Raw genomic sequence first — 12,003 nt, forward strand, 5'->3', positions numbered from 1 at the left:
TAAATAAATTAGAGGCCGGGCTAAAATTTCCATGTGAAAACAGCTGGCTTAGTGCGTGAGGAATGTTGTTCCAGAGATGTGACGGTCTGTTTGTTTTCACCCAACAATAGTTGCTTTAAAACAGATGGAAATCTGATTCACACCTCATGATATCATGAGCATATCATGAATGTGAAACCCATTTTACTTTGAGTAGCTTACTAGGTCGGTTTCATATGTTTATAATTGCAAAACATAAACCATATTATGTCAGGGATATTTCGGAGTTGGTTTAAGACTGTGTTACCAGCCAGGTGTGGGATTTGAAAAAATGGTCATATAGCAGGAAGGGTCCTCCAACTTTATAGTCGCAAAATAAATCCCAGGAACCTAAGGGTGGAGAACTCCGCAAGTTGTATGAGCTGTCTCTTAAAGGCTTTGGTTTACCTTCTGATTTTGACGACCTTATCCAATACCAAGGAAAACACAACACATCAATAAATTCTCACCCACCCATATCTACACCTTAATTAAAGTAAAAAGGAAATTAGAAAGCAGTTAAAAAACACCCAAACATAGAAACTAACCTCTGTCTTTTATGGCCAGAATGCTGTGGTAAGCCTTTAGCTTACTAGTTTTGGAATAATTTACTGATAAATAGTTACATATAAATAAAAAGAACACTGCTCGGCTCAGACTGATTTGTATTATCCACGATATTGAACGTTACTGAGAAAGAGCACAATCATCCTTTTTTGCTGGAAAAAGGTGAGCACACACAGCGATATATATACGGACATGTCAGCGAAAGACAGACAGGCGCAACAGACAGCTTGAGGAAGCGGGGAGTTGACAAGATTATCTTGTCCCACATGTGCCGAGAGTCCTCTCTGAAGGGGACGGGCCTGTCTAAATGTCAACACAGCCCGGAGCAGCAGCGATAAGCACTGAATAAGATATGCAGCAGAGAGATACGAGAGGGACACAGGCTGAGACGGGACAGCAGGGTCGTTTACCTCAGTGACCTCAGGTCATTAGTACAGCACGCGCCTTGTAGATAGTTTTGTTGATGTGGAGCAGATTAAATAATTCAGTGGTTTGTCAAGCTTCTGCAAATAATATATGTGTACCATTGATATCCTGCATGGGTTTTTTTCATTTTTCATTTTTGTATAGAGTAGTTGTCCCGTAGGCCCCTTCACCAGGAAAATGAGGGTTTTGACTTTAAAGTCAGAGCAAGTTCTTTAACACCACCTGCAGGACTTCCTTTGTTACTGCCACAACGCATACAACAGCATTGATGCTAATGGCACTTGATTCATTACGAGGATTAGGAATGGAGAAGAGGGAGACGATAAGGTTCCCGCATAGCTTGTTTGAATTAATCAAAAATTTTAAAAGGTGAAGAAAGACTGGATTTTTTATCGGATTCAGTTGAATCCAGAACCTTGTCGACAGGTTCATCAGAGCTCTAGGATGATTTAGGACAATAATTAGCATAGATATGAGGTTTTTGTTTTCTCATATATGTTGTTTCTGAACCCTGACGAGGCTCATTTAAATGAACACTACTATCTTCCATAAACTGCGCGAAGGGCCTCTTTATCAGTATAGTCAAGAGAAGAGAGATAACACGTTGCATGTGATGCTCCGAAACACTGGTCTCCTGTTAAAGGATCCTGCTTTTTGAGAATAGGCCAGGAAAACAATATTTCAGAATTGCACATAATAGATGTGCTCAACTGTCAGTATGACCACTTATAGAGACCGGAGAGAAGTCAAAGAAACAATACATGTCAGGATGTGACTCCAAGCACCAACCTATTGAGACATTTTCACCCAGTTTAATTTAGAAACATTATATGCATAACCAAAGTCATTCATATAGAATTGTTACATTAAGAGGAATACAGTTAACAGACCATAAAACATGCTAGTGTGTGTGTGCGTGTATATATATATATATATATTGTTTTGGTCTCAATCAAAAAAAGCTTAAAACATAGTTTGAAGTCCTTTATCGAAGAATAATAAAGTAGCTGGACTGAAGCAGTACAGAGACCCTGGGCTTCACAACGACATGAAACATATCTAAAGCGAAAGATTTCAATAAAAATAACTCAAAAATTGAAAAACACATTCAGGAAAGTGATTTAACAAGTCAGACCGCTTTCATTTGTGGAGCAATGCTCTGGATAGATCGCCTTCACGTGGAGGCATTTTCCACCACTTCACATGCAATTATTTAAATAAAAATGAATATTTGTACACTAATGGGCCTGGATGAGTCACTGCTGAGCAAATCCTATTTCAAGCTAAATCAACAGGTGGTAAGCGGCTGCATGAAGCGGCTCAGGCATACAGAGGCTGGTAGCCGCTCCTCTGGGTTTTACAGGTGATCACACAAACGCTCAGCATCCCAAAGAACTGCAACAGAAAGCAAGAGGCAATCAGACATGAAATGGATTTCTCATCGTCATTTCAGATATTTGAGAGAGATTATTCAACTTGTTACACATACAGTGGTAGGTATGGACATCCGTGCGTTTGGGAGGTACAAAATGGCACAGTGAGGAGAATATGAAGACCAGTATTTCCTCGTAGATTCACAACACATGGCAGCGATTGAGGCGTCGCTCATTGCATTGTGACGAGAGGGAATCAAAGTAAACTGGATGTCACCGTCTTTACCTTGATGATGGCGAAGCCCAGAATGACCAGCATGGCGTAACCCATCACACCCTGTAGGAGGCGTTCCAGCTTCACCTCACAGCCCTGAAACACATGCAGCTGCTGTGATCTCACCCTGTGTGCACCATCGAGAAACATCGGACTGAAGTGGGGCTCTTTAATGCCGTAGTGGTGGGATATTGTTGGATTTTCTAGGACTCAATAATTTGAGTCCTAAAGGCGTTCAATGGTAAATAAATCCTCTGTCAAAGTCTCAGAGTCTCAGTTGGAGAAGGAGATAAAATCTTTTCTAAAGCAATACCAAATAAACAGCTCAGTGTACCCGCACATACTCTCAGTATTTATATCAAACAGAGGGATGCGTGTCCCCGTATTGCTCACCTGGGTGTTAAGCTGGTCCGGTTGGTCCAGCCTGCGTGTGCACACCGTGCTGTTTTTACAGCAGGACGCAGGTACGGTGTTGTTGTGGCTGCTAAACCAGGTGGTGTTGGACCAGCTGGTGTAATTCATGACGCCACAGCACTGCAACTGCACGGAGACAGAGTGGGGACAGACAGGAGAGTTTGCGTCATCGCTGTACCAAAACACTCAATCTGCTTAATATTCTCTTGGCAACATAACACAATATTCTTTTAGCACGCACTGTGATAGTGAAATACAGAACCAGCCAGTGACGAAACAGACACATGACCAACTAAACAAACGGTGCACTGTGTTTTAGTGTCGGTGTTCTAAAAGGCGAGAGAGAGAGAACGACACTGGGGAGACAAATGAAAGAGCAGGAAATGAAAGCATGCAAGGGGAGAATGCAAACCCAAGAGCTCTAAGAGACTGAGAGTACGGAGAAAGCAGAGCTATTTATAGACGGAGGAATATGACACCAACCTGAACCTGCAGGTAGTCCACAGCCTCGGTATCTGCGCCCTGTCCATCATACTTCATGAAGACGTCATTCATTGAGCGCTCCAGGTCTGCCTTTATCTGGAGAGACGGGAGAATAAAGCACATCTTAGACATTGGAGATTCCACTTCTAGCGTCCTGCTAGCAGCAAACATCCAGCCAGTTAGTCTGTACAACCACCCTGCAGGTTTGTGTCTATGAAGTGGAGTTACTTAAGGTGCTTTACTGGTGTCAGCGATGCATATAACGTACATCTGGGTCATAGAGATTTTGGATGAACATTATGCATGACCGATGTTATTCTTTTTCATTATTTCTCATGCAAATTACAACATCATTGACGTTTGTCTATTTATTTGCTCAAGTATTCAATTGGAAAGCTTTGATATGTACTGAACAGTTTTGCCTGTTTCAAATACATGTAAAATTACTAAGTGGGCTTCAAAAAGAGATCTGATTGCGTGGCAGACAACACGTATGTGCGACTCACCTTTCCTTGGTAGATAAAGCTAAATACCAGAGCAGCCACTTCCGCTGCAAACATCCCCATGATGATCAGAAAGAACTGCAGCGAGAGAGAGAGAGAGAGAGAGAGAGAGAGAGAGAGAGAGAGAGAGAAAGGAGAAAATGGAGTAGGTAAAACAAAACTGAGAGGAGAAACAGCAGCCCGTGAGCACTGAAACACACTTACGAAACTAAGGCCGACTTTGGACTCGCGCAGTGTGGCGCAGCATCCCACCAGACCAAAGATGAACATCATCACGCTGATGCCAATGATGATTGCTGCTGGCACCAAGGTGTATTTGTCCTGAATGAAACTGTCGAAAGAGTCATAGCTCCTGATCACGTAGGCACCCACGTAGGCCAACGCAGCTCCTGCAACCTGCCGGGAGGAGAAACCACATACGTTACCCATCAAGGCGTCAACTCGCAATTTAAAAATGCACCAATATGTTTATGATGAAAATGAACATCGAACACGTTGGTGTCGAGATCAGAGAGCTTCTTTTACACGTGTAATCAGTAAAAAGCGGAGCCCAAAATGCTTTTTTTCAACTTAATCTTTACATTTAACAAAATGAAGCACATTTACATAACTGAAGAGGTCCGATTATCTGTTTTTCTCTGTCTGTGTTGTTGTTGAAAACGTGTTTGTTGAAAGATGAAGCACAGAGAGATTTGTTCTCCCAATATAATCTGCTGTGAGTCCACGTGACGAACACAGGGTGCGAAGGTCACTGATGCCCTTTCAGATAAGAAAAGCATTGCGTTATGCTTTTCTTTCCTCGGCGGCGTGCTCACCAATCACAAGACGTACGCGTTGGTTGGCGAGTTTTGTGAGAACACCTCCGTTTTGAAACAGATTGCTGCTTTCATTGTAAAGTGATTCAATTCTACTTTTGAAGAACCTCAAAGTGTCTCAACGGTCGAAGCTACACTGTAACTGTAAGTAAAGAGACGAGTGAACACAACAGACGTATTTATCTTATCAGCAGCACTCTTGACTTTACTTTTCTTTTCTTTTTAAAACTTGTATTGAAACACAAGTCGAACAGGGGGAAATAACAGCAAAAAACTACATAAATAACACAATGGGATTATAGCATACTAGAACTGTTTGTGTTAAATATCATATTCAGCTAGAATATGTTATGAGGTACATCTGCAAGCTGGACGGAAAATGTGTGATCAAAAATACCACTGTGCTGTCCTATGCTTTTTAGAGTCAGGAGTCCCCCTTTGGCGTCATTTCCAGTCTCATTTCCCCTTTAGCGGGACGCGGGTAACGGATTGTGTACTTCTCTTTGTTCCCGTGTGTGTGTGTGTGTGTGTGTTATGTGTGACCTTACAATCATTCATCCTCCACTTCAGCCTCATGACTCACTTCTCTTAATCACTCGCTGGTCACAGGATCCCAGTGGGGTTTTTAACACCCCCCCCCTCCATTCCACCGATCACCCCTAATCTTTCCAGAAATTCTGATCCTGTGCCTAAGAGGCGGCACAAAGAGGCTTAAACCGCTTCCAGCGGCCGTGCACGGTGCCGTTCCTCTGTGGAATGTGAGAAACCTCTGAGGCGACGCCCCCCCCCGGGATTTTTTTTAGCGGGACCCTGCGTGAAAGACGTGCCAGTATGGTACCAGAGACCAAATTCGAGGGGGTTTAGTCAAACTTGGGAGAGAAAGCAGGACATGATATTTCTGCTCATGTGCTTCCAAACATTCATAAAACGTTGACCTTTGAACTTTTAATCTTTGCCTTAAATTACATACATTTTAAATAAGCAGAAGTTTCGAGGGGCTTGACATGTTTTTAGTAAGGATGGGAGGGAATAGACTTAAAGCATAACTTGATGCTTTGTTCGAATTTAAAAAACAATGAAACATTCCCAACAAGTCTCCAAAACCCAAATCACAGATGACCTTGTTCAAAAGGTGTGCTTGTTTGTAGATCAGCACTAACGCTTGGCATCGCTGACACAGTAAGAACCTCAGGGATGATGGTGACGCCGACAACAAAATGACGCAAAAAAAGCAAACCAAACTAAAATCCGGCGTGCCGGTTGGACTCCGGGCCTCCTCACCCTTGGATTCCAAACATGATGTACCTTGTTTAGATTAACAGGCTACACATCGGAGCTGTTTGACAAAACAATCCAGTCGCGTTTAAAGCTTTGACCTACTTGTTTGGTAAAACCAATGAGGCGTCTCACTACATTTCCCTTACTGCTACGCCGTGCGCCACATAACGGTTTGGACACGTCGTGTGATAGAAAAAGACGCCTAAAGTCGAATCATCAGTGAAGCAGAAGCGAGAGATGAGGGTAAATAAGTGGCCACAGATTTGGAGTGCAGGCTGGCGATGAGGAAGTGTCTCTTTCCACAGCTCTCTCTCACCGTAATCAAATCACACAGACATCATCCTCACACGGGCACAAAGGTTTAGCTCCTTTCAAACCCGCTTCCTCTGACCGGGCTGTTGACCACTGGAGAGAGACGTGGAGAATTGGCTGATGTGCACAAACAACACACACACACACACACACACACACACAGACACACACACACACACACACACACACACACACACAGACACACAGACACAGACACAGACACAGTCCAACTTAGCTAATGAGTCAGAGTTCAGGTCGCCTGACCGATAACAGCTAAATGTTACCCACAGCCTTTAACGAACCATTTGGCTTTTCTTTATTTTAATGCGCAGATCTCGAATAAATCACAATTTAGCCAGAATGAGGAAGTGGATCGAGTGGTGATTAAGAAGCCCAAGATGTGCGTCGGGTGACGACGCGGACAAATAGCGACTATTTCTCCGTACCGAGCCGAGTCCCCGCAACGGCGCGCCTTACCCAAAACACCAGGCTGAGGAAGAGGAGGACGGTCTTGGATGTGAAAATCCCGCAGTCCATGTTGCGCGTCGGAGATGAAGAGGTCGAAGAGGAGGCGCGGGCAGTGCTTGGTGCCTGATGAAGCAGCTGCTTCCCTCGCTGTCTCTGTAGTCACAAGTTCTCCGTCTGGGTGCAGTGGCTGTGATCACATGGTCACATGCCTCGGAGAGGAGATGTAACGGAGCAGGTCGGACAACCCCCCTCCTCCTCGCGCGCGCGCGCGCGCGCGCGCGCACACACACACACACACACACACACACACACACACACACACACACACACACACACACACACACACACACACACACACACACACACACACACCACTTCCTCCGAGGGGAGGGGAAACATTTACACACAGCAATCATTTTGATTGCAACAAGAAAGGGCGTTTCACTTGCGCAGTTATTGTATTGTGGTTGGGCCCTGGAGCTGTGCGAGCGCTTGGACACTGAGTTATGAAAACACTTTGAAATGCATTTAGTGTGCTCCAGTGTGATCCATTCTGATCTGAACACATCAGCTTGTTTGGTAAGTGAAAAAAAACAAAAACAAACTACAGTCCATCTGTGGTGAGCATTTTTATCCGAAGTTACCAATGATCCAACAATTGTACTACAATCCTGTGGTTTATCGAGGTCGTGCAGCAGGAATTGTGAATCTGTGGATTCAGTCATTTCTTCTGCTCCTCAGCAGTAAATAACAAAGATCTCCTGTGATCTCCTTTAACACCAACAAAAGAGGACTATGTGAATAAACCAGGTGGAAATTACTGCTACTAAACAGTTAGACTTATGTAGGTTTGGAGGCCTTTATGGTCTCTTTTCACATATTAGCAAGTTTGACGATGCACAAAATAAGTAACGCTGCTCTTCTAATCGTGACACATATAAACGAACTTGTACTTTTCAAACCCTAAAAGCAGGAAATATTGGGAACTGCCTGGAGACAAAAAGCAAGAATCTTTCAACAATCCTTTTAACTTTTGGTACAAGAAGGTAAACGTTTAGATTTAAATATGGGGACAACACAACATCCGATCCAAACTTTATGTAAAGGCGATTATAAGGCCCGTCATTATAACTTTATATAGTCTGATATGGTTGCATTATTCTCTTGTCACCTCTCTAGAAGTGGATATAAAGATAAACACATTAATCTAGAGAAAACACCACTTGTGGATATTTTACAACTTTAAAAAGACAAACCATCTAAACCTGCGTTTTTTATTGAAATTGTAGTCACTCTTTTGTAATATGTCCCGTGTGTGTGTGAGTGAGTGAGTGAGTGAGTGAGTGAGTGAGTGAGTGAGTGAGTGAGTGAGTGAGTGAGTGAGTGAGTGAGTGAGTGAGTGTGTGTGTGTGTGTGTGTGTGTGTGTGTGTGTGTGTGTGTGTGTGTGTGTGTGTGTGTGTGTGTGTGTGCAGTAGGAGGCGCTATATCCGTGCACTATAGAGAAGGCATCGACTACATTTTCCAATCTTCTCCCTCGGCCTCGGCACACATTTGTGCGCGCGCACACACCTAAAATTAAAAATATAAGAAATGTTAAACTCATTCTGGCCGATTTTCAATTCACAGAGTGAACATGCGTCTGCCTACAGTAATATCTCTGTATAATATAAAATGACACTACTTATGTTTTTTTAATCTCACATTTCAAATACACCTGTCGTTTCATGGGTTTATTTTTAGGTTGAGTTCACTTCTGAGTCCGCAAGGTAACTGTGCTTTTTGTGCATGAATTCATTTAACAAAACCAACCGTAATAAAACATATTTTTGAGGTATTATTTCAGAAATATTTCTTTCTTTCTGATTTAGCGCTACAAGTCGGTACTTGACTGTTGCTGCTTAAACGTTCAAAATATTACACGCCTCAAATGACACTTCACAGCTGCCAGCATAGAATTACACAACAACATTACCTTATTTAATTTAATACATCAATACAAAATTAGATAGAATCACGACTCTTATTATTATACCTTTTATAATAACTTCCCCCCTGGAACGCAGGACGTTTCCAATAATCCAGCTGCAGAAAACACCGATTTAACAACGTTTGGGGCGAAGAGGCGCACTGAGGCGGCGCGACTCATTCTCCACGGTCCTCATCAGGGCGTTATAACGCGTGACCTTATCAACAAGGGCAAGCAGAGACATCACTCTGTCCTCTTCTTTCCCCGCGGATCCCTCTACCTCGCCCCCCTGGCCCACAGCGCTGTTACCATGTCTTCTGCGGCGAGGGTTCCACTCCCCCCGGCCCCCGCCAAAGCTCCCAGGAAGAGAGCCAAGTCTCAGAAGAGGAAAACGGGTCCCACACTGTCCGAGCGGATCCTGAAGGCCGCGTCCGCGTCCTCGGAGCGCGGCGGCGTGTCCCTGGCAGCCCTGAAGAAGGCTTTGAAGGCCGGTGAATACGACGTGGTGACGAACAAAGCCAGAGTCCTCACCGCCATTAAACGCCTGGTGGCCAGTAGATCGCTTGTCCAAACCAAGGGCACCGGAGCCGCCGGCTCCTTCAGGCTGAACAAGAAGCCCCCTTCTCCTCGGAAGACGGCGGTGAAGAGGAAGACGAAGAAGCCGAAGGCCAAAAGGGTCAAGAGGACCAGCCCGAGGAAAGCAGCTGGAGATGATGCCACTCCAGCTGCCAAGAAGTCCCCCAAGAAAAGAAGGAAGTCTAAGAGTCCCGTAAAGAGTCCTAAAAGGGCCAAACGCATGACTGCCAAGTCCACCAGGACCAGAGCCGCTGCTGCTAAGAAGTGACAACAAACCCTGGATGCCTAAACGCCTCTGTGGACCAACATTCTGCGAATAGAGAACTTCAGCGGGCTTCATCCAAAATTGAAAACACTGAGCATGCAGTTTTTATGATGTTCTATTTTGTTCTGATTTGGTCTGTAAAGAACTGAATTGCAATTTATTCAATATAATAAACATATATACATTTACAGCACTTGTCCGTGTGATTTCATCTCACTTTTAAATAAGAAATAATATGCAACGTATCTGTATTATGTAGCATTTTATATATCCGCTCGTTCTGTGAGAACGGGTGTGTTGCACACAAAACCTAATGGAGTCTTTACTGATGTCAGTTGTGCCTGAATCACCAGAATAAGGCTTATTTAGGCTAAGGCTTAGAATTATTTACCACTAACATACATATGAGTCACTCGGCACTGACTTCTCTGAAAACATATGAACCGTGGGTCCATGACGGGTTCTGCTCACAATCCCACAATGCAAAGTTGTGCGACTGTCAAAATAACACACAATGTTATGTATTTAAGTGTTCGACATTTCAGTTTACTGCTCACTGTTGCTTTTCCATGCGGAACAGCGACTGGAGGACCGAATGGATTTTTTCCCCCTGTGAATTGGCGCTTTTACGCACCGTTACGCACGGGGACTCCTGCGTTTATCAGTATTCACACACGTTACATCACACTGCACGAAAAGTGAAACACGAATAATGTTAAACACCGTGTGTGTGTGTGTGTGTGTGTGTGTGTGGCCGTTTGCGAATTTCTGTGTAATAGAAACGCCCCCAACGTTGGCCGCAACTGTCAAATCATTAATCGACAGAAGTCCGGTTAGATCATCAAACATCCGCTGTTGTAGTTGCCAGCCTCTTTCAAAAACGCTGCACATTATCACCGCCAACAGTGGGGCTTGATGGGTGTGACCAGCCGGGTTTGGTGGGGTTCCTCCTCTTATCTCAAGCACACATAAAAAAAAACACATGCAGGATTTAAGCGTTTGATATCTCTCCTGTTTGCCTATAACTTTTATTTGATATCCATAAGCATCTCTCAATTACTGTTTCCTATTGGTGTGCTCTCTTCTACCAAGTCTCAAAGGGTTTGGAATGCTCCTTTATGGACTGTTGTAGTTTATCATAGAATTCCTTCTGTGCTCAGCTCTCCCTTTTTGTCCTGAGAGCACCTTCTGGTAGACCTTCTCCCCCTCTGCTTCCTGCTGCTTTCCTCTCTCTGGAAACTCTCTTCTTTATGTGAACATTCTTTCAGTTCAGTTTTTTTTTTTTTTTTTAGCCATGCCTTCAGAGTGTCACATCTTCAATGTAATGTAGTGCCTCTTTCAGAATATAAAGGCCTCCAAACCTACAGAAGTACAACTGTTAAATAGCAGTAACTTGCACCTGGTTTATTCCCATAGACCATCTTCGCTGTGCATCAGAGGTGACTGTGTCTCATTGAGCGAGGCCAAGGTGTCCAAGTCAGCGTTAGTGCGAGTTCTTCAAGCTTGCCGATCTCCTCCATGCTCTGCACCACTGGCATTTTCCCACCGATCAATAGACACTCTCCCTTTCACGGCGCCATGAGGCTCTGTTGAAGAGAGATGATTTGTCTCTCTCTGTCCTTTCCAGCGGTGCCTTCTCATGATCTTCATTGGGTTCCTTCCACCAGGCGGCAGACTGAATCATGATGGAAATAAAGAAAGCCCATGTCCTTTTCTCTCTGTCCAATCTCTTCAACCTTTTGGTGGGGCCTTTAAGTTTCTGTTGTCTTCCGTTGACACATGGGTTCCTCTGCATGTCGGTCCCTCACTTGTCGCCCTCCTTCTCTTTCAGGTGGAGCAGTTCTCAATTTCTTGTACTTTTTTTCCTCATTTCGGACATCTTGCTTTTATCGCCCTGTGAAAACCACATTTAAACCAATGTTCATAACAGAGTGATGTGGTTTTGTTTGACTGTTTTATCCAGTCATCCACTCATAGAATCAATTTGACAGAAAGTGGAAAATTACTTAAAACAACTTACAACATTATCTCATGATAGGGACCATAACATCATTACACATTCAAATCAAATCAATTGTAATTGTTTCAGCCCGAGGCCAACAACACGAGCACATTGAAAAATAGCAGTACACTTTGCTATGAGTGCAGCGTATGAATAAAATGTGTGAAGTCTAAGGAGGTTTGAACATCTTACGCTGCCGGCTCAGCTCTGCTCACGGCTGCTGATTTTGAAAGAGTGATGGCTGCTTGCAAGTTGAGAGAAA

General features: G+C 43.9%; 2 protein-coding genes across 3 annotated transcripts; one reads left to right on the plus strand and one right to left on the minus strand.

Annotated features, from left to right (window-relative positions):
• Positions 1 to 1,807: 1,807 nt before the first annotated feature.
• On the minus strand, positions 1,808 to 7,595 carry tspan36 (tetraspanin 36). Of its 2 annotated transcripts, XM_040195967.2 has the most exons (7): positions 6,941 to 7,595; positions 4,263 to 4,454; positions 4,062 to 4,136; positions 3,556 to 3,651; positions 3,052 to 3,198; positions 2,671 to 2,754; positions 1,808 to 2,406 (listed from the first exon to the last, which is right to left on the minus strand). In XM_040195967.2, the coding sequence occupies exons 1-7, from the start codon at positions 6,998 to 7,000 to the stop codon at positions 2,332 to 2,334; spliced, it is 729 nt and encodes a 242-aa protein (XP_040051901.2). In that variant the 5' UTR covers positions 7,001 to 7,595; the 3' UTR covers positions 1,808 to 2,331. The 2 variants fall into 2 exon arrangements, with proteins under 2 accessions (XP_040051901.2, XP_077943508.1); XM_078087382.1 differs by having other exon boundaries at positions 4,062 to 4,454; positions 6,941 to 7,283.
• Positions 7,596 to 8,909: 1,314 nt separating this feature from the next.
• On the plus strand, positions 8,910 to 9,929 carry LOC120830936 (protamine-like protein). The gene has a single exon (XM_040195968.2). It carries the CDS (start codon positions 9,209 to 9,211, stop codon positions 9,740 to 9,742), a length of 534 nt encoding a protein of 177 aa, XP_040051902.2. The 5' UTR covers positions 8,910 to 9,208; the 3' UTR covers positions 9,743 to 9,929.
• The last annotated feature ends 2,074 nt before the right edge of the window (positions 9,930 to 12,003 follow it).

This window comes from Gasterosteus aculeatus, chromosome 13 (genome assembly GCF_964276395.1).
Source record: "Gasterosteus aculeatus chromosome 13, fGasAcu3.hap1.1, whole genome shotgun sequence".
Lineage (NCBI taxonomy): Eukaryota > Metazoa > Chordata > Actinopteri > Perciformes > Gasterosteidae > Gasterosteus > Gasterosteus aculeatus.

Excerpts from the sequence above, each read along its gene's own strand:
- LOC120830936 (XM_040195968.2), top strand. The coding sequence starts at position 9,209 with ATGTCTTCTGCGGCGAGGGTTCCACTCCCCCCGGCCCCCGCCAAAGCT.
- tspan36 (XM_078087382.1), bottom strand. The coding sequence starts at position 7,000 with ATGGACTGCGGGATTTTCACATCCAAGACCGTCCTCCTCTTCCTCAGC. Across the intron at positions 4,455-6,940 it reads TCCTCAGCCTGGTGTTTTGG|GTTGCAGGAGCTGCGTTGGC; the intron begins GTAAGGCGCGCC and ends TCCTCCCGGCAG. Across the intron at positions 2,755-3,051 it reads CGGACCAGCTTAACACCCAG|GGCTGTGAGGTGAAGCTGGA; the intron begins GTGAGCAATACG and ends CATGTGTTTCAG.